Source organism: Furipterus horrens, unplaced genomic scaffold (assembly GCF_987537825.1).
Source record: "Furipterus horrens unplaced genomic scaffold, mFurHor1.1.pri manual_scaffold_2, whole genome shotgun sequence".
Taxonomy (NCBI): Eukaryota; Metazoa; Chordata; class Mammalia; order Chiroptera; family Furipteridae; genus Furipterus; species Furipterus horrens.
Window position 1 is genome coordinate 217,910,875 of NW_028327172.1, and position 20,455 is coordinate 217,931,329.

The 20,455-nt window shown below is 59.2% G+C and overlaps 1 protein-coding gene across 1 annotated transcript; it reads left to right on the forward strand.

Annotated features, from left to right (window-relative positions):
• Positions 1–10,491: 10,491 nt before the first annotated feature.
• On the forward strand, positions 10,492–14,851 carry SPON2 (spondin 2). The gene is made up of 6 exons (XM_090268230.1): positions 10,492–10,766; positions 11,180–11,405; positions 11,730–11,953; positions 12,030–12,221; positions 12,570–12,744; positions 14,128–14,851. The coding sequence occupies exons 2-6, from the start codon at positions 11,183–11,185 to the stop codon at positions 14,304–14,306; spliced, it is 993 nt and encodes a 330-aa protein (XP_090124356.1). The 5' UTR covers positions 10,492–10,766; positions 11,180–11,182; the 3' UTR covers positions 14,307–14,851.
• Positions 14,852–20,455: the final 5,604 nt, after the last annotated feature.

Sequence of the window (20,455 nt, forward strand, 5' to 3'; positions counted from 1 at the left end):
AACTGAGGCACAGGGAGGCTCAGCCAGTGCCAGGGGCACCCAGCTGGCCACTGGCAGCACCAGGATTCAGACAGGCCCCTCCGCCCCTTTCCTTCTATGTGCCAGGAACTATTCTTCCACAGTAACTGGAAGGTGGCTCCATCCACTTGGAAAAGTCGGGGTCCCGACTGGAAGTGCAGGCACCCATGACCCCAGGAGCTGGCAGAGCCTTAACATGGGCCAGGACTTCCTGTTTGCTTCTTCTCACGTCCAGTGCCCATCTTTCCGGTCAGAGGTTTTCCAGCTTTAGTCGCTGAGGGCGGCTGCTCACCCACTCGGTCCCTCCTACAACAATGGTGGCCTTCCTGTGTGGACAGCGAGGCCTCTCTCGGTCGCCACTGAGAACGGCAGGGCAGGGCTCTCAGGTAGGTCACATGTCCCAGGTAGCAGCCATGTCCCAGGTAACACTCAAGGGCCAGGAAGAGCCTGTGTCCCAGGCAGCTCGGGGCCAGAGGCTAACCCAGGGCCTCGCTGGGCCCTGCACAGAAGCGTTGCTGTAGGTTAGAGTGGCCAAGTGCGATTTTTACACTTAAGACGTGCCCACCAGCAGACTCCTGGGAGAGCATGAAGAGGCAGCCAAAGGTTCTCGGCATCGCACCCCTGCCCCCTCTCTGGGACCCCAACCACAGGGACGGCCTGGAGGGCAGTGGGTGCCCCCGCCAGGGCACAGCACGGGGCAGTGTGGCTGTGCACGGATGGCCCACAGGCTGCACTGAAGCCGCCACGGGCACGCGCCTCCCCTGCGCACATTCTCAGCGGCACCGGCACTGCCAGCCCCTTCCTTCTGGGCCCTGGAGCTCGCAGGTGCCCTCTCCAGGGGCTTCCTGGGCTCTGAGGGGGCAGCAGAGGCTCAGGGGCTTTGAGGCCCCCTCACCTCCTCCTCGGTGGAGGCCCGGCAGGGAGCCCTGAGCTGGAGCTGGGCCTAGGGTTCCACATGGGCCCTTCCATGACTCCGTGGCCCCGGCCTGCATGTCCACACCCTCCTGAGTCTTCCGCTCCCCTCTCCAGAGCGTGGGAGGGGACAGGCTCACAGATGGCCCTCAGCTCTTCCATCCCCACATGCTTCAGTGATGACCCCATCCCACGTGGCCCACGGGCCGCCCTGCTCGAGCTGAGTCAGACCAGCAACCCGGCAGCCCTCCCGGGGCCAGCGGGGCAGCAATGTGTCTTGGAAGGGGACCCAACACTGGGGGGTTCGTGCTTTAATTTTCACCCTTTTCTTCCCAACGGTTTTCTTTTGTTCCCACAGTGCCATATTCTGCTGCGCACTGGTTGGGACATATTTCCTCGGGAAAAGCACCCTCCCGAGGACACGTAACAGCCAGATGGCCGGCTGCGGGGAGAGTGAACAGAGGGGCACACAGAAGAGGTCGGGCCAGGCTCCCAGACTGAGCCGGAGTGACCCAGCACCCCCCAGCTACCCCCTGGCAGGGCTCTGCCCCTCCCCAAGCCCAGCAATGCCAGTACCCCCAGGAGGGCCAGGGCAAGGCTCTCCTCTCCCCTCAGAACCCACTTCTGAGCCTGGAAAGTCTGAGCGGGTGCTGGCAGCCCCAGGGCCTGTGGCCGCGCGCCCGGCTCCCGCCTCGCCATGGCCCACTTTACACAGGCGCGGTGGAAATGTGGGTCAGCGTCAGCTCGCCTGGCCCAGGGCCAGGGCCAGTGGAAGGAAGCGGGCGGAGCCGGGCTGCCCGGGCCCCCGCCCCACAGGGGCCACCCCACCCCAGTCCCAGCCACCACCTCCTCGCTGTTCAGCTAGAGGGGGGTCCTGGCACACGAGCCTCTGCAGATCCCCCAGGCACCACCAGCGTCCTTCATTCACCCCCTTCTGCTGTGACTCCAGGGGACACTCACTCGGTCTGGCTGTCTCGTCAGCAAAGGCAAGCCCCCATTTTCCCATCCACTTCACCCCATAAGCCACACCCAGCTAGACTGGCCTGGTGGGCCCGTCACCCACAGCACCCAAGCCTGGTGCCTCCGCTTTGAGCTGCCCTGGAACCCCAACAATCCCGGGCTCTGCCAAAGGGCTGAGCGCCCCGACTTCCGGAGGGCCCCTGGAGTTGTGCCTGCTTCAGCCCTACTGCAGCCCACGGGAAACAGCCTGGGGGCGTGGAGCTGAGACACCCATAGGAGCCAGCATTGCCTGCTGCCCACTGTGAAGTGCCTGCTCCATCCTTCCAGGAATTCCCCAAGATTGTCTTAAAGCAAAGGAAGTAGGTCTTGTTATGGATGATTTAAATAAAGGGTCAGCTCCCCACAACCACCTAACAGTGAGAGGGAGCCCTCAGCACTGTCTCCTTGGGCCCGTGAAGCGGTGGGGCAGGGCCATGGAGCCCACCTCAGGGTCCTGGGGGCCTGCGTCTGGCCCACAGGGGCGCAAGCGTGGGGTGTCCGCCTTCTGACTGGGCAAGCTCAGTGTCCTCTGTTGCAGAACCCAGGGCTGGTCTGGGGGAGACGGGGGGCAGGGCACCCTCAGGCAGATCACAAATGCCTTGCCCCCCACCAATTCTACTGCCAAGACATACAAAAAAACTGTTTCTGAAATAATTTTACACTTATAGAAAAGTTGCAAAAATGGTAGCGCTCCCCTGTACCCTCCACCCAGCTTCCTCTAATGTTAATGCTCACCCCCCTCCCCCAGGACACTGACGCTGATGCCGGCTGCTACCAGGGGCAGACCTCGTCCACGCCTTCCTGGCCTTCCCACTTGGGTCAGTCCCTGCATCGGGGTCTCTCTGCCGGCCTCATGCCTGGAGTGAGGCTGGTCTGGGCAGAAGCCCCACAAAGGAAGGGAGGTCCATCCTTCTCAGGGGGCTGGTCAGAGCCGTGCCCATCTTGCCGATATGTTAATGGACACGTGAAGGCCTGGTGATGAGCACTCGAGGTCAGCCAGCTGGGTCGGAGCTGACTGGATGCAAACTGAGATATGGGTGGACGGATCGCTCTGGATGGGTCATTGGGCAGAACGAGCTAGGCCCAGCCTCCCCATGTCCTCTGCAGGGGGCCACCATCCCTGCCTGGCTCTGCCCAACTCTGGAGACCCTGTCCTCTCTGCTTAGGAGGCTCACGAGGCTGAGGCTGCCCCCCGCCCCCAGCTTACCCAACACACTCCGCCCCAACACACCCTCTGCCTTCTCAGCGCTAGAGAATGAAGGCACAAGTAGACGGGAGCCTGGTGCTGGCAAGGGCTTGGCTGGGGCTGTTGCCTTCTCCTGGGTGCACACCCATAGGGGGCCACATGCTCTGGTGAAGGCAGCTCCTAACTCACCGGCTGTGTGTGGCCTCAGGAGGCTCCTTGGCCTCTCTGGGCCTCGGCTTCCCCCCATCTCACAGCACAGGGTCTGATGGACCGTGTGGGCTCTGTCTCAACTTCTCACGTCTGCCGTTAGTTACACCGTGAAAGTGGCACGGGCTGACATGCACAGACATGCGTGGCTGCGTTCCATCACACCCCTGACCTCACCTGCCCCCAGGAGCGCGTGGGGGCGCTGAAGGCGGCGGAACTGTGAGCGCTGGAGGAGGGCTCCCAGGGGCTGCCACCGGGATCACAGCCATCGGGCCCCCGGCCCCCACCCCCCACATGGGTTCCCGTGCTCTCCCCGCCTCACCCTCACAAATCACGACCCTCTGCGGTGCACGGGGCAGCCAGGCCAGGGAAACACCACGCTCCTGCTGAGGAGGAAACCCTTCCACGGCCTGGAGTCCTCACTGCAGCCCTGGCCAGGACCGTGCTGGGCCAACCACGGGCCACCGAGGGGACACTGCCCAGGCAGTCCAGCACAGCTGCAGGCAGTCACTGCAGCATCGAGGAGCTGGCACACACGTCACCAGCGTCACCCCAGGCAAGGCAAGGGCCAGGAAGAGACCAGCAAACTGGCCGCGATGAGACAGAGGCTACGCGGCTGATGTCAAGGTGACATGAAGCACAGAGGGGACGGGCAGGCGAGGAGCCTGGGCCCACCCGCACATTGAATAGTTAACGGCTAAGCGGGAGGCCACAAACATCTGTGTGCCAAAGCAGCACAGACGCCACACACGAAAGCCACGGCCAAGTCAGACCAGAGCCGACAAACGCAGACGCAGGGACTCTCCCTGGATCTCGTCACAGCCAGGCTCCTGGCAACTAAAAAACAAACAGATAGGGTGCAGATATTGATCTCCACTCTCCTCAGTGTGGAAACACAGTAGTGCTGTTAGGCCACGGTGTTATGTACTTAGTGTAAAGAAGTATGTTAATGAGAGTGATCTTATTCTAATCCAATAAAACTTACATAAATAACAAAACGTCACACACAGACACCCCCAACACGAACAGTCAGTAACTAAGGAACACATTCCTCGCTAACTCTTTGATAAAACAGGAAACCAAATCTGAACACATGCGCTTTCCAGAAAGTCACATAAGTGTAAACACATCTCCGTGGGGCCAGGGCCTCTGTGGCGCAGACTGGGAAGCTCCGGGCGATGAGCCGCAGGGAGGGACTGGGTGCCCACTGTAGTAAGTCAGGACAAGGACAAGAAAGAACACTTCAAAGAGCAGAAAGAGGGAGAATGAGAATGAAGCCAGAAATTAAGAAGAGAACAAGTAAATAAAAGGAGAAATGACAGTATTCTTTCTAAAGGCAAATAAGAGACACCCCGTGCCCTGAGAAAGACTGGCTAAGAAGTCACAGTCGCTATTGAGATCTTGTGTTTGCTGGAACATAGGGGCCCACGTGGGATTCGGAGCAACGAAGCCCCCAAGGAGAGGACGGGAGAATGCTCCTGCGCCAGAGCCTGCAAACCGGGGGCAGCCGTTTGAAAATCAGGAGCAAACAGGTAATTTTCTAGTGAATATAAACTACCAAAATAACTCAAAACAGGGGGAAACACGAGCAGGCGAGGAACTGGAAAGGTGATTAAAGGTGAGTGAACAAAGGGAAGCTCGGGAACAGACACTCACAGCTGAGGATGATCTAACCTTGAGTTGGAAGAGAAGTTATTTCAGTGTTATTTTAACTTCCCCAAGACACATTTAAAAGGACAAAATACTCTGTAATTCATCTCAGGAAACCGGTATAATTTAATACAAAAACCTGATGCATTACCCCCCCAAAAAAAACTATAGACAAATATCACTTGTAAATGAAGATGAGAAGTTTAGATACAAGACGAGCAGAGGGAGCCCAGGGAGAAACTTGCAGGACGGCCCGCCAGGACCCAGCGGGTCTGCACAGGTTCCAGGGGCTCAGAGACCGACCGACACGCTGTCGTTCGCAATGAGCACAGAAAATTCCGAGGACCAAACCAATGAGGACTGACCAGAAACATGACCAAATTCAGCAACCATAATTAGTAACATTAATTGAAAAGGAGAAAGGAGTGAAAGACTTTGCACACAACAGGGCCAAGATCCTTCTTCACAGAAACACAAAACTGTTCCAAAACAATCAGATAAATGATGTAAATATTAAGAAATAATAGATAAAATTATCTGTGCTGATGACATAATTGCAAACATATAGATTTCCCTTTACCCTAATTTAAAAAATTAAAAATCAATTAGAAAGTCTGATACAGATGAATATACAAAAGCGAGGACCCTTTCACTTCTCTAGCAACAGGCACCCAGCAAAGTAAAAGCACGAAGACACCCGCACACCGCAGTGACGGTGCAGTGACAGCCGAGGTGCTGTGACCAGCTGCCCCGACAAGGGAGGATGCGAAGGCCAAGGGCGTTCATCCCTGCACCCAACAGCCGCTCCGCTCTCGCTGCTCAGGGACAGTGCCCTCCACCCACCTCCCCTCCACCTCCAGCAGCCGGGAAACACCCTGTCCAGCCGGCCGGGGGTGAGGAGGTGAACAGCGGGAGGAAGAGGCTAGGCAGTGGCCCACGTCGCCCTGGCTGTGTCCTCTCAGCAAAAGCTTGCCTGCTGGGTGCGCTATGAATCAAGTCAACACAGGCAGGCGTGAAAGTGGGGTCTTCCCAGAAGCCACCCAGCAGGTCAGACTGACAGCTTTCTCGGAATGCTCCTTTGACGGAGTCCCAGCCCAATTCTGTCCCATCTGGGGACTGACAGGCCGTGGTTTTCACCATGAGTGTGTGCTGTTCGTTTTCAAGGCTACTACAGAGCCGGACAGTGGGGGTGAGCACGGGGTCAATTCCGACGCCTCACAGCCGGCGAGGACACAGAAACGGGAACCCTGTGCACTGCAGGTGGGAATGTGAGACGGTGCAGTCACTGCGGGCAACAGTATGGAGGGTCCTCAAAAAACCAAACGTACAACTCCTGTGTGACCCAGCAATTCCACTTCTGGGTAATGACCGAAGAACTGAAAGCGGGGACTCAGACATCTGCATGCCCACGTTCATAGCAGCGTTATTCACAACAAACAGAACATGGAATCCACCCAAGGATGAACGGATAGATAAAAGCAAGATGCGGTCCGCCCATACAATGAAACATCAGCCAGCCTCCAGAAGGAAGGGAATCCTGGCACATGCTACAACATGGTGAACCTTGAAGACATTACTCTAAGGCACAACGGACAAACACTGTTAGGATTCCACTTCTGGGAGGTCTCTAGGGTGGTCAGTTTCATACAGAAAGGGGTTGGGGCAAGAGGAGAGGGTGGGTGTCTAATGGAGACAGTTTCGGCCTTACAAGCTGGGGACCTGAGGATGGGTGACGGGGCCAGCTACACAACAGCATGAACGCATCGGACACCCCTGAGCAGAGCGCTTAGAAATGGTTAAGGTGGTGAAGACAAACAAGCAAGAACCCCTCATAACTTGCTCTTCGGTTCTTAGCAAGATTCAGACAACTTTCTTGATAAAAACCAAAAACCCTCTTAAAATGCTGCAAGCCTTTGGTTAATCATATACAGCTGCTCCTGAGTTAAGGCTGGTTGGTCAAGTTGTCTTGCTACAACCGTAATGAGATCCTCACCCTTGTTTGCATCAGTCAGCCCGGGGTACGACTAGTTTCGTTTTCACTTAAACGCGCAAAACCTACGGTGACATCAAGGACTCGATTGATGGAAAAAGGTTTTCATCATTTTTGCCTGTTTTCTCTTTCACGAAGGATGGCATTTTCAAAAGTTCTGGCTTCTTCATTTGGACGAAGATGCCGGAGTCGAGGCCACCAAGCACAAACAGACAGACAGACCTGTGTTCTGGGGAGGCTGCCTATACACAGAAGCAGACGAGTCCATGTTCAGAGCCAGGGGGCACACTGCCCAGACCTGCGGCTCCACAGTGCAGCCCGGCTCTTTGGACAGTGGAGCTGGAGGCCAGGCCCACGCCCGGTCAGAATGCTGGCTTTTCTGACCCCCTGCGTGGTCAGAAGGGCCATGCTTACAGAGTGATCTTGCAGGCAAGGCCCCCACTGAGCATTAGTTCTGGAGCGAGGAGAGGGGGTGTGGGTGCCGTGGGGGTGGGCTCCCTTGCTTAGCACCTCCCTGATCCTGGCCTGCAGAGGCTGCGAAGCTAAGCCCAGGACCCAGGATTCCCGATGGGAGAAACCTGAGTTCGGTGGAGCTGAGCTGGGGGAAGGTGAGCAGGTTCCCGGGCAGCTGGTGGCTTTGGAAGCTCAGCCCTGTCTGTCCAGCCCGAACAACTCTGTCAGCAGCTGACATTTGAGGCAAACCCCGCTGCTTACGCTGGGACACTGGTGGAGCTCCTGGCCGCGACCAGGTACAGTACTCGTGTGCCAAGAAGCTCAAGAGGACTCCCTGAGGCTTGGGTGTGTGAGGCGCTCAGAGGGCCCTGGTTTACTGGCCGAGGAAGAGGTGCTGAGCCGGAGGGGTGGTGGCACGCAGGCTGGCAAGCGCAGCCTGCAGGACCGGAGCAGCCCCAGGAAAGCCGTGTGCAGCCTGTGGTGTGTGGCAGGAACGCCCCATGCTGAATGTCTGCGGGGTGTCTGTTTGAGCACACAAATGGGTGGCTGGCGCCGGGCCTGAGTCTCTGTCCTCAGGAGGAGCCGGCCTGTCCCCCTGCCCAAGCCAGGCCCAGGGAACACCCTGAAAAGAGCCCTTTGGACAGAACCCAAATGAAGACGGGAGCAAGGTTCCCTGGTCCAGCTGGAAAGGGAGCCCCTGGGTTGTCCTGGGTCCTGGGCTCCACAGCAGAGCCACGACAGGGACAGAGAAGGATGACCCAGTGCTCACTCAAGTGTTCTCTGCGGGTCAGACCCCTTCTCGGCAGCTCACAGGCCCGGGCTCCTGGAAGCCGCGAGCCCCAAGGCCAGTCCGAGCAGCACAGACCCCATTCGCCCACTTCCCCCATCGGGATGGACTTCACAGCTGCCCAAAGCCCACTGTAGCAACACCCTTGGGTGAGGACACCTTTTAAGGTTGCAAATATCCTTGGAGGTGGTGCCCACTGTGCTCACCCTGTACCTGCACTAACCTGAGCTACAGTAGGTCCGGGGTCCGGGGACAGCCGGTGTAGACAAGGAGAGCGGGGGCCGCAGAGTCCTGCCTGTGGCCACAGCCCTGAGCCTCATTCCCCTAAAACCACCTCAAGGGGTAACTGACCACAGAGTAACTTACAGGAAAGGGCCCTCATATCAGTGTCAAGCAGTTAACGAAGACCTAATTGAATAACAGAATTCAGTTTACAAAATACAGGCTGTTTCTCCGCAGCCCCTTCTCTCAAAGCCTTGGGAAGCAGGGCTTTAGTCTATTGAAGTCTTTTCTGTGTCCCCAGTGCTGAGACCCAGAAGGTGCTCAACACTTAATCCTCAGCGGCAGGCAGGCTGCAGCACCCTGGTTTGCAGAGGGTGGCCTGAGGGCCAGAAAGCCTGGCAGCAGAGTCCAGGCCTTGCAGAGTAAGCCTGCTCCCTACCAGCCAGGCTCCCCACCTGAGCCCCAGACCTGTCCCAGGGTCTCTCTCTGTGCCCCTCTCTGAGCATGGCAAACAGTTGGGCCCCTTCCCCATCCTACTGTGGCCCAAGATCCCCCTTAGGCGTGACCTTGAGGAGGGGCATTCCACCAGAAAGGATGTACCTTGCTGGCCGCCCTCTTCCCAGGCCCCTCTCCACCCAGGTCTGCCCTGTTTCTTGGCCTTTGGTCCCCCCAGTGGGGCCCCGGAGAGCTGCAGAGCCTTTCAGCCTGGGTGTGGGGGGCTGGGGGCCTGCCTTCCAGCCGTCCGGGGCCTCCTGTGAACAGGGTGGCCGCTGAGCAGCGGGTGAGACCTGGATTGTGCCTGAGTGAACAGAGGGAGAGGGACCAGGGTGTCCCAGGCACTACTGCTGTTGTCTTCAGACCCGGGATCGCTGCTTCTCCAGGAGGACAAGACGTGAGAGCGGGAAGATGCTGCCTGCCGCTTGCCCGTGCTCCGCCACTGTGCAGTGTTTCAAAGAGCGGCAGCGCGTCCACGACTCCCCAAGCACGAGAGCACTGCCCTTCCCCAGTGACGGCCACGGGGACGGGACGGCAGCCAGCGCGACACCGGCCAGCGGGTGCAGGAGCCCCAGGGGAGGGGTGGGTGTGGGCGGAGCCAGGGCTCTCCTCCCACAAAGGTCTTCTTCTTGAAGAGTGCGGCTGTTTTCATAACAGGCTATTTCTGGCCCCGTGTAGTAGGCTGACCGTCATTATTTTTAAAATGAGTTAGTATTCAGGACGCCGCCGCGGAACCCACACAAACGGCCACTCTGGGCACAGGGGCCTGCGGCCACGTCTGGGAGCCAGTGAGCCAGGCTGTCCCGGCCGAGGGCCTGCAGGGTCAGCTGTGCTGACAGCCACTTCTCTGAGCCCCGTTGTTGATCTGAAATACAGGTGACATCACCCGCTTTTGTTAGCATTCTATTCTAGTTGGTTCTATTTATTTTCTCTTTGCTTTTGAATATATGAAACATTAACGTGGCTCCAGAAATCAGAGCGCTTTCTGTGTAAGCATCTAACCTCCCCAGGGGGTTCCAAGGAGCAAGACCACCTTCCGTCCTCACTCCCAGTTCCCAGACCTCGTGACTCAGGTTCTAGGAACATGTCCCTGACAGTGAGCAGTGATAGCCTGCAGGCTCTGTCAGCGGTGTCCTGTGTGCCAAGCTCTTCTGACACTCTGCCCCTCAGAGACAAGTGGGTCAGGCAGGGACTGTTGCCTCCTGCCGTGCCGAGGGGGCGGCGGTGGTGGTGGTGGCGTTTCTGTAGCTCATCCCTGAACACTGGCCCTTGGGGTTCAGAACCCCTCGGAGGGCGGCGGCGGAGGCCCTGGCCAGCAGTGGGGCTGGCGCGTTCGTGTGCAGCCCTGTGCTGTGAAGGAGGCGGCCGTGTTAGAAGCAACTGTGTTAGAGGCCCCACTCCCCAGCTGGGCTGCAGCACTCGCGCTGCCGTCAGGCTGAGAGGTGGCTGGCACCCGCCGGCTTCGGCACCACCTCCAGGGAGACACTAGGAAGGCCTGATGGGAAAGCAGAGAGCGGAGGGAGAGGAGAGGGAGGCGTGGGCGGGAGGAGGAAAGACAAAGGAAGGGGTGCGGCGGCTGGCAGGCACCCGACCAGGGAGGAGAGTGACCTCAGCGCTGGAGAAGCCTCTGCTCAGCCTCAGAGGCAGGGTGGCCGGGCAGCTCCAGGGCACCGAAGTCCCTCGCTCTCCTCCACATCACACCGTCCACTCTCTGCAGGACGCAGTGCAGGACCTGGGGCCTCCCTGACCAGCCGGGTGCCCTCCTCACATAACCCGGAGCTCTGGGCTCCTGGTGGGACCGTCCCAGGCCACAGCCCAGCTCCCTGCCTTCCTGCTGCTCCCACTGGGTGAGTACTGCGTGTGCACCTCTGTCCCGAACCCCCAAGTCACCTGGGCTTTCTGATACTTTGCCCCGTCAGAAGCTGTACAGTCCTGGCGTAGTGAGTCTGTAAGTTTATCTTCCAGGTCCTGGGTTCCTTCGGATGGCAGCACCAGAGGCATGTCATCGGGGATACCATGCCCGGGCGCCAGGCTCCAAACCTGCTGGGCACCCTGGGTTCCTAGAGACACGCCTGCAAATCCAGCTGTAACCTGACCGGCTCCACTTTCCGGAATGGGGATCAGGCCAAGCCTGAGCCCAGGGGTGGAGCAGGGAAGGGATATTCAGTGGCTGTCACCAAGGTCCCTGTCTGGGCAGGCACTCTGTTAGATGTCTGGTGACCAGCGGTGCCAGCATGTGGCCCTTTCCCTCCTCCCCTAGGTGATGGAAACTCCAACCCTGGCCGCCGCCCAAGGCAGAGCCCTCTGGGCTCTCCTCCTGGCCATGCTCAGCTCTGTGGCCGGCCAGCCCCTGAGGGGAGACTCCATGTGCACAGCAAGGCCCCTGGCCAAGTACAGCATCACCTTCACGGGCAAGTGGAGCCAGACAGCCTTTCCCAAGCAGTACCCACTGTTCCGGCCACCCGCACAGTGGTCCTCCCTGCTGGGTAAGCTCCTTTCCTGCCACCTGCTCTTGGCATCCACCCAGGAGGGGACAGTCACCTGACAGCTGCACTATACTTCACAGTTTGGAGGGCTCTCTTATCCAATTCACTTCAGTGCATTAAGTATTTGCTGGGCACCTACTGCATGACAGCCAGTAGTGACCTGGGCTTTGGGGTCTGGGGGGCTGGGGTGGGCAGGATGGCCAGAGTCATGAGTGGGCCACCGGATGCTGGCCACACCAGCAAGATGCCCGGGCAGCATGTAATGGGTGCGGAGGAGGGGTGTGTGCACTCAGAGCAGCTGCTCACGGGGCGAGGGGCCCGCAGGGGCGGCACACAGTTCTGACTACAGCATGTGGCGGGAGAACCAGTATGCCAGCAACGGGCTGAGGGACTTCGCCGAGCGCGGCGAGGCGTGGGCCCTGATGCAGGAGGCCGAGGCGGCCGGAGAGAAGCTGCAGAGTGTGCACGAGGTGTTCGCGGCGCCCGCTGTGCCGAGCGGCACAGGGCAGACCTCCGCGGAGTTTGAGACCCATGCCAGGCACTCACTCGTGAGTGGAGGACGATGGGAGGGTGGGCAGAGGCGCGGGCTGTGCTGGCCACCTTGCTGAGCACCCGGCCCCCCAGGTGTCCTTTGTGGTCCGCATCGTGCCCAGCCCAGACTGGTTTGTGGGTGTCGACAGTCTGAACCTGTGTGACGGGAACCGCTGGAGGGAGCAAGTCACCGTGGACCTTCACCCGCATGACGCCGGGACTGACAGCGGCTTCACCTTCTCCTCCCCCAACTTTGCAACCATCCCACAGGACACGGTGACCAAGGTGAGGGGACAGTGGAAAGGCCACTCAGGGCAGCTCTACTGCCCAGCTTTGTCCCTTGTCTGGATGGCACCTCTGTCCGTAGGGTCCCAGTGAGCAGAGATGCAGCCCTGCCAGGAGGGAGCTGGCTGCACTACAGGATGGGGGGCATGGTGGGGGTCTGGGGCAGGCTGGTGCCTTTCCTGGACCGTGGGCCCAGGCACCCTGTGAGTGTGGAGGCCCAGGTGGGGGTGTTCCCACACGGCCCTGCTGGGCTCCGCTGGCTCCCACCTGGCCAACCACACGGCAGGTGCATGTGAGCTCCTCGGCTCCCAGCCCGTGCTGACCCCCCATTCCTCCATCCTCCCCCAGATAACCTCCTCCTCTCCCAGCCACCCAGCAAACTCCTTCTACTACCCACGGCTGAAGGCCCTGCCCCCCATCGCCAGGGTGACCCTGGTTCGGCTCCGGCAGAGCCCCAGGGCCTTCGTTCCGCCAGCCATAGACCTGGTGGGCGGGAGCAACGAGATCGTGGACAGCCCCTCAGGTAAGCCCAGGTCCCCGCCCCACACTGCACGCCTTGCCCCCAACACGTCCTGGGCCAAGCGCTCAGGCTAGCGGGAACAGCCATGTCTGCACTGGTCAGCATGCGCCACGGAACCTCCTCAGCCCCAACTCCACGGAGCTGTCAGTCCCCAGCCCCTGCACCAGGTTCTTATCTCGCACCCTCAGAGTAACCCTGAAAGGGAGTGTCCCAACAGGGACCGCCTGTGACGCGGCAGTAATGACACCTGATATCCCCCCAGAGGCCAAGCCAGTGGCTCACATGTGACCCTCCAAGGGGTGATGGTCCAGGGCCCAGGGCCCGTCACCCGCCCCCACGGTGCTGCCCTGCAGCAGCCCTAGCTTGTAACAGGTCACCCAGTTCTGAGCCAGGATCTTGGATGTGCCATGCCCACCACCAGGCTGGGGCCAGGCCACCAAGGACAACAGGGTGTCAGGAAGGGGGTCAACCCAGGAGAGACCACTGGTGCTCCGAGAGCCCAGGGCACCACGCTCTTGGGGCCACGCGCACCTGCGTCTCTAAGCGACTCTACCGACGGGCTTGGTGCAAGGTTCCAGGGACTCACCGCGTGTGGTTCAGGATGACGTGGGCCCGAGGGGTTCAGAGCGTCCTGTGAGGATAACCCGAGGTCTGGGAGGAGTGGTAGTTGGTTGGGTCAAACTGTAAAGGACAGATTAAACTCTTGCCCAACACGTGTAAGTGAAAGATGTTCCCACATCTACAGCCCAGAAGTGAGGTGTGAAGGAGGCCCCAATGCCCATGTGGCCTGTGTCACAGCTGACAGGAAGGCCTTCACTAAGTGGATCCCTCTGTGCCCTCCCTAGCGAAGGGCACGGTGGGGGTGGTAGTCGCCGGGGCACGGCCCGCCAGAGCGGGAGCCTGTGTGCCAGGTGCTGGGCGGGCCCGGAGGCCGTGTCCCCGCGGCAGTCAGCTCCGAAGCACGTCCGTGACTGGACACGCAGCAGGAGGGCAAGGCCCTCAGCGTGGGCCTCCCTGCAGCACGTCTCACAACAGGGGCGTCCCCTTGCTATCCGGGAACGGGACCGTGGCTGAGTCCCCCAGGGCTCCCGCCGCCATGATGCCAGAGTTCGTCACCAAAGCCCCAGAGAGTGGAGATTTGAGCGCAGCATCAGGCTTTTAGCTTAGAAACGTTAACCCAAGTAAGTCACTGCAGCGGTTCCTTAGGAGGTGGGTCTGGCGGCATCTTCTCGTAGCCAACTCTGAACCGTGCTGAGAAGAGCAAGCGTGCCCTCTGCACTCCGCAGTTGGGAGCTGGTCTCAGGATGAACACACCTCAGGGCCCCCTTCTGCCACCAGCTCCTCCTCGTGGCTCACGAGTCTCTTCTGGGTTTGGTCCGGTTCCAGAAACACCGCTGGACTGCGAGGTCTCCCTTTGGTCGTCCTGGGGGCTGTGCGAAGGTCCGTGCGGGAAGCTGGGAGCCAAGACCAGGACGCGCTATGTCCGCGTGCAGCCCGCCAACCACGGGGCACCCTGCCCCGAGCTTCAGGAGGAAGCGGGGTGCGCTCCCGACAACTGTGTGTGAGCCCGGGCCCCGCAGGCCCAGTCATGGCGCTGGGGCCACACAGGAGCAGGCTAAGCAGCAGCTTCATCACCTCTGAGCTCCACTGCTGACTGACCCTCTGCACAGACGTGCCCACGGGCCAGAGGGGACGTCATGAACAGGCACCTCCTTTCTGTAAGTTCTCCCTCGCGGCTCCTCACCCTAAGGTCCGTCCTTGTGGAGACTCGCCCGTCTGCTCTAGGACAGGTCCAGTGCATTTACCAGCATATGGGCTGCTGTCCTCCATGCGCAGCAGCCAGTCAGGGGCCCTGCAGGACAGCCACACGTCCCAGGCCCCTCACGCTGGCTGTGAAATACCTCGGTCCTGGTGCCAGGTGGCCACTGGCCCAGGAGCCCTGCACCCACACCTGCTGCTTGAAGTGAGGCTGCCGCTGGGCACTCGCCACTCCTGGCATCCAAGCAGGTGACACCTTGGGACATAAATTAAGGGGGCAGGCTGGGATACCTCACCTGGCATTGTCACGCGAATGGTCTGTGCATTTGAATAAAGACTATCTGTTTCCTGACATCGGTGGCGATCATCTGGCGTTTCCCAGACGGGTGCTGGGTGAGGCAGATGCACAGACCCAGGGCTGCCCACCAGCCCCTGGAGTAGGGTCTCCCCATGGACATCGCAGAAAACACATGGCAAGAGTCAGAGACACGGCCCACACCCAGCACACGCGGCGGCGGCTGACGGGACAAGACCAGGGAGTGCAGGGGAGCACCCCGGGCCATGGAGCACCACGGCCCCAATCTCACAGACAGCCCTGAGGGCCCTGGCCCTTGTCTGAGGTCCAGGTTTGCAACCTCTTGCTACTACTGTGGACCCTCAGGAGCTCCCCCATGAGCACAGCAGAGGCTGGGCCGGGCCCTCAGAGGACAGGGGGAGACGGGACACCATTCTTCCTCCTGCTGTGACTCCTGCAGAATCAGAGCCGCCACCCCCCCCCCAACCCCTGCCCTGCCTGGCAGACCCCACTCCCTGGTCCAGTCTGCAGCAACATGCCTGGAAAGGGTTCCTCACATCCTGGTTCCAGCCTCTGCCTTCCACGCAGGCTTCCTTCCCGCTTCGTGCTGTCAAGGACCCAGGGCCCCTCAGCATTGCGTCACCAGGGCCACACACCTTGCCCATCTTCCTAGTCCTCTCAGGAACAGGGTTTTCAGCTCCCCACTTGATGCATCAAGTTCCTTTGGCCTCCAGGCCCCTGCCCAACCCCCATTGGCCGGGTGATGCCCTTCCCCTCCCTGACACACCTCCCTGCTAACTGGACCTCAGAGCCCTCCATCTGCTCCTGACGCTCCCCCTCAGCCCCTTCCTCTCTGCAGAGCAGATTCAGGTCCCCAATGGCTACTTCAACCCTTCACCTTGGGGAGGAATGAGAGAAAGCAGCTGCCTGTGACCTTTTCGCTCCATGGGGGAGGGGGCAGTGGAGGCCCAATGAGCACCTTAAACACGCTAATGCTTGGACCTGCTGCTAAACAGGCGGCAGGCGTTTGCCCAGAGGAGGGGACTTTTCTGGGGAATGTTCCGGGCATGTGATCTTGGGGCACAGCCCTGAGGAGGGCCCAGGAAAAACCTGAGCTCCACACGCACGGCCCTGCTCTCCATCAAGGCACCACACTGGGCCTGTCCACTCATGCACACCCTGCCCCAGCCGCCTCGCAGGCTCCTAGCGAGTGGCTCTGGGGGGAAGGGCACCCACGGGGCGACAGCCACACGGCGCAGCGCGGGCACGGAGCAGACCGAGCAGGTACTTGCTGAAAGAGCAAGGAACTCGGCACCTTTCACCTGCCCACAGGGGTCCTGACCATGAGTGCCTGGGCTACCAGAAAACACGAGACATCCCCTCTTTTCAAAACAAGGCGACAGTGAAGGGGCAGGAGGTGGGAGTCCCTCCAAGGTCAAACCACAAGCAGCCCCTGGGGAAGGGGTGCACAAAGCAGTCAGACCCCACCCCGGAAGCCCTGCTGAGCTGCGGTGTCAGAGGCCCTCGCCCCGCAGGCACCAGCCCCGGGCACCAGCCAGCAAACTCCGGCCTCCTGCGCGGGGCCCTGCAGAGAAGAAAAACGGCCATTGAAAATTCCTGAACGTGAGCCCCTGCTCACATGGGCTTGAACACTTCTGGGCTGGTGACACCCGGAGGCCCCTGGAAGAAATAATCATAGGTCCTCCCCGAGGCCCCACATGGATATGGATTTAGGACTCAAAGGTTTCCAGCTGTGACGTGACTCACAACCAAAACCCAGCAACACACGAGGAAATCACCCCTAAACCACAGGGAACAGCCAGCGACAAAGTCAGACACACAGAGCCTCAGGTGCTGGGGAAGCCGCTGTGTTGCCCAGCTTGAGTGCACACTTGAGAGTGTACCCCAGAACCAAGCACAGCACCAGACCACAGGTTCAAACTGGACCACACGGACTACACACTCCAGTCAGATGACACAAGACCACAAGAGCTGTGGTGGAGACCCCTCTGGACAGCCATGTCCATTTCCCCTCCTTCCTGGAGCAAGGGGTGGGTGGTGCCCTGGGCGGGGGGCTGAAATGGCAAGTATTATTTGGGGCCAGAACATTTACGTTTTTGTGAGACACTCCAGACCCCAAAGCGCATGTCAACAGGCAGGTGCCTTCACAGAAGCCCCCTGGAGCCAACGTGCTGAGGGTGCCCACCTGGAGAGTACCCAGGACTGGCAGCCAACTTGCAAACAACCTTTGTTGTGTTAAGGCACTGAGATTTGAAGGAGACAGATGATGGCAGTAAACCAGCAAAAAAATCCTTGCATTGGACAGTACTCAGGCTCTGGAGAAGAGGGGCTAGAACTGTTGCTGGTGATGATGATGATGATGATGATGATGATGATCATGGTGATGGCGATGGTGGCAATGATGGTGTTGGTGATGGTGATGGTGCAGGACACTCTTTTAGGAAGGTGGCTGGGGATACCCTCATTGATGAGCCCGCCTCTGAGCAGAGCTCTGAAGGAGAAGAGGGGAAGTCTCTGTCTGGTGATGAGCATTCCAGGCGGGGAAACAGCCAGAAGCAAAGGTGCCACTCTGTTGTGGGGACAGCCAGCTCTGTGTGACTGGCACAGTGAGCAGGGGCAGCCTGGTAGGAGCCCAGGCAGACGGGTTATGAGCTTCTGCTCCCGGCGAGGTGAGGAGTGGGGTTGCGTGAGCAGCTGGTGGCACTGGGAGGGGGGTGGAGAAGGCAGGGGCAGGACATTGAGAAGTAATGAGAGGGGCCTCCAGGCAGAGATGGTGGACTGAACACGCCCATCTAACCCCACTTCTGTCCAAACTCCACTGAGACCATAGCCAAGGCTGTCCGGAGGGCATACCCAGGTGACTGCCTGGGGCATGAGGTCTGCCCAGGCGTCCTGTCCCCCACACACAGCCAGACCCTACACTCGGGGTAGAAACCGCATCTGAGACACTGTCCTTTCCATAAGAGGGATAGGAGAATGCTCACTTCCTCCTCCGACTTCCAAAAACAAGCAAACAAAAGATTGAACTGGGGCTGGAGCAAAGAGGAGCTGGGGTTAGGCCAAATGATGTGCTGAGAGCGGGCCAGCAGCAGAGTTCAGAAGACACACTGTCACTCCTTTGCTGAGCGGGCCCTCAAGGACGGTGGTGTCCCTTGATATCAGGGAAGAACAGAAGCAATTCTCTCTGGAGGAAGCCTCCCCAACTCCCTGTGTGGATCTCCGGCCTCCCACCTATCAAAACCAAGCAATGAGTTCAACCCAAAAGTCACCAGATAAACAAGAAAAACAAGTCACTATAATCCACTGAAAGTCAGCAGAAACAAACCAATAGATTCAGAGACCCAAGATGATGAAATTGTCACAACTAGAACAGGTACAACAAAAATGGCCAACGACAAGGGATGCCTAGGAACGAGCAGACCCACGGGGAAAGAAAAGTCAGTGCCTGACAGGCCTGCCTCCTGGCCGCGGGAGAGACTGAGGACGGTCCCCAGGACAGCGCCTGGAGAGGCAGAGCAGCAGCACACTTGGAGAAGACACGGACCATAAAGTGAGCAGCATTAAAATGTTTTAAATCCAACACTGAGGGTTTGGTGGGGAAAGCGGAGAGCGACGGGGATACTGGAGAGACCACAGTGCCCCAGTTACAGAACTGGCTCAAGTGAAAAGGCATCGTCAGAACCAGAAGGCACAGACATAGCCCCAGGCCGTGCACAGGGTGGGAGACTGCGGAGCACCACACACGGGAGACCTCCGAAGGGCCCCGAGGAGGGCAGATCGCCCCAAAGGAGCATCCGCTGGAATGACAGTCATTTCCAGCCGCCGCCAAGGGAGTCAGAAGGCCGTCAACACTTGGAACATGTTGAGAGAAACATCGACCTAGAGTTGTGAACTCAACACTCTTTCAAGGATGAAGACTTTTACATATTTACGTATTTTCCGATGAACAAAAACTGAGTTTAGTTCCAAAACGACCACCCTGAACGAACTTCTGGGGCCGTGTTTCACACAAGAGTGTCTCCCTTGCGTCCTCTGGAAAAGCTTGAAGGCAAAGGCAGCCCAGTGGGAACAACGCTCTTCTGTCAAAGGAGCCAAAGGCAGGGGGCAGTGGTGGGGCAGGGAGTGCCTGTGTCCCCGGGGAACCTCCCAGAACCCATGTGGCGGAACCAGCTCGGGACTCACTCAGGAGTCCGTGGAAGGCCGGCGCCTTCCAGCGGACACTGGGGGGTCAACTGTGGTTGACATCGGTCAGCTCCAGCTCCCAGCACAGCAGCGGCTGCCCATCCCCCATCCAGCCAGGGGGGCAGCTGTGCATGCGCCTCCAGAGCAGCCCACGCGTGGCTGGCAGGAACCACGGTGGGCAATCAGGGCCCCATGTGCCAAGGGTCGGGACCTGGGACCTGACAGGTGGCTGCTGCTCCTAATCACAGAGATGCAGACAAAGGGGGAGCAGCCATTGTTGCTGCACCTCTAGCCGGCCCCCCATTGCAAGCCCTTCCCCCTCCAGCTGAAGCGGCTTTGGGGGGATTTAAAGGTCCAGCGCCCTTTTTTACCTCCACTCACTTTTCACGCTTTCTCCTTTCAGGAGCCGGTAGTAAAGACAAGGACACTCAAAAGGAACCGCACACAAGGGAACACCAGAGGTGACGTGAGCCCAGGGGACGGCTCAGAACCGGCCTGAGGACCCGCGGCTCCCCCTCAGGGGGTGCTCCACGAGGACAAGAGACCATAAGCAAAGAAACAAAAATAACAGGGAGAGAGAGCAAACCCCGGGGTGGGTGGGGGAGGGTGATATCCAGAGACACGACATTAATGGACTCAAATGTCCAGGGCTCCACAAGTAATCACAGGGCTACAAAGAAACAGGGAGGTATGAACTATTCAAAAGAAAAAAATAAGAAAACTGAGGAAGATCTAGGGGCAGATCCGCTAGACAAAGACCGTTTTTAAAGATGATCAAAGAGAGGGTGTACTGCCCGGGTCGCCTTCCCTGATGCAGTCATGTGGCCTCTCGGTTCTGTGAAACGTTGCCACTGGGGACACCAGGTGAGGGGAACATGGGACCTCTCTGCACTGCTGCTACAACTTTCTGTGAGTCTGTAAATATTTAAAAATAAAAGCTTTAAACAAATATGACGGATGCCAGGACTGAAAGGACCTAATGGATCACACTGGTGAGTTTAACGCCTTTTTTGAAAATGGGGAAACTGCGACTCGGAGAGTCTCCTGCAGGGCGAGGCCTCGGTTAAACCCAGGCTGCTGGGGCCTCCAGCTGCACTCCCACACCCCCCTCTCCTCCCTTCTCGTGCCCAGGACACAGCCTGCACTGCCTCACCCCCAACTCCGGCCTGGCCGTGGAGACCACCGGGAGACGGCCGCGTGGGCTTGGCCACTGGGCACTCGCTGGGCGAGGCGCTCTGCAGTTTGCTCCCGGCCCGCCTGGCTTTCATTCCAGTGGAACACGTCAGAAGCCTTACAGGTAACGGATGAGAAGGCGCTCTGATGACCGTGCTTGGAAAGGCCCCAGAGTCCAGCTGTCCTGTTCCCCAGGACCTGCTGCGACACCGGCCCAAGGGCAGCCACCACATGTCACTTCTCACAGAACCCAGTTCATAGACACAGCCCGTGAAATACACACAC

Bases quoted from the DNA above. Each gene is read 5' to 3' on its own strand.
- SPON2 (XM_090268230.1), top strand. From the start codon at position 11,183: ATGGAAACTCCAACCCTGGCCGCCGCCCAAGGCAGAGCCCTCTGGGCT. The intron at 11,406-11,729 runs GTAAGCTCCTTT...AGGGGCCCGCAG, and splicing joins ACAGTGGTCCTCCCTGCTGG to GGGCGGCACACAGTTCTGAC. The intron at 11,954-12,029 runs GTGAGTGGAGGA...CCGGCCCCCCAG, and splicing joins CCCATGCCAGGCACTCACTC to GTGTCCTTTGTGGTCCGCAT.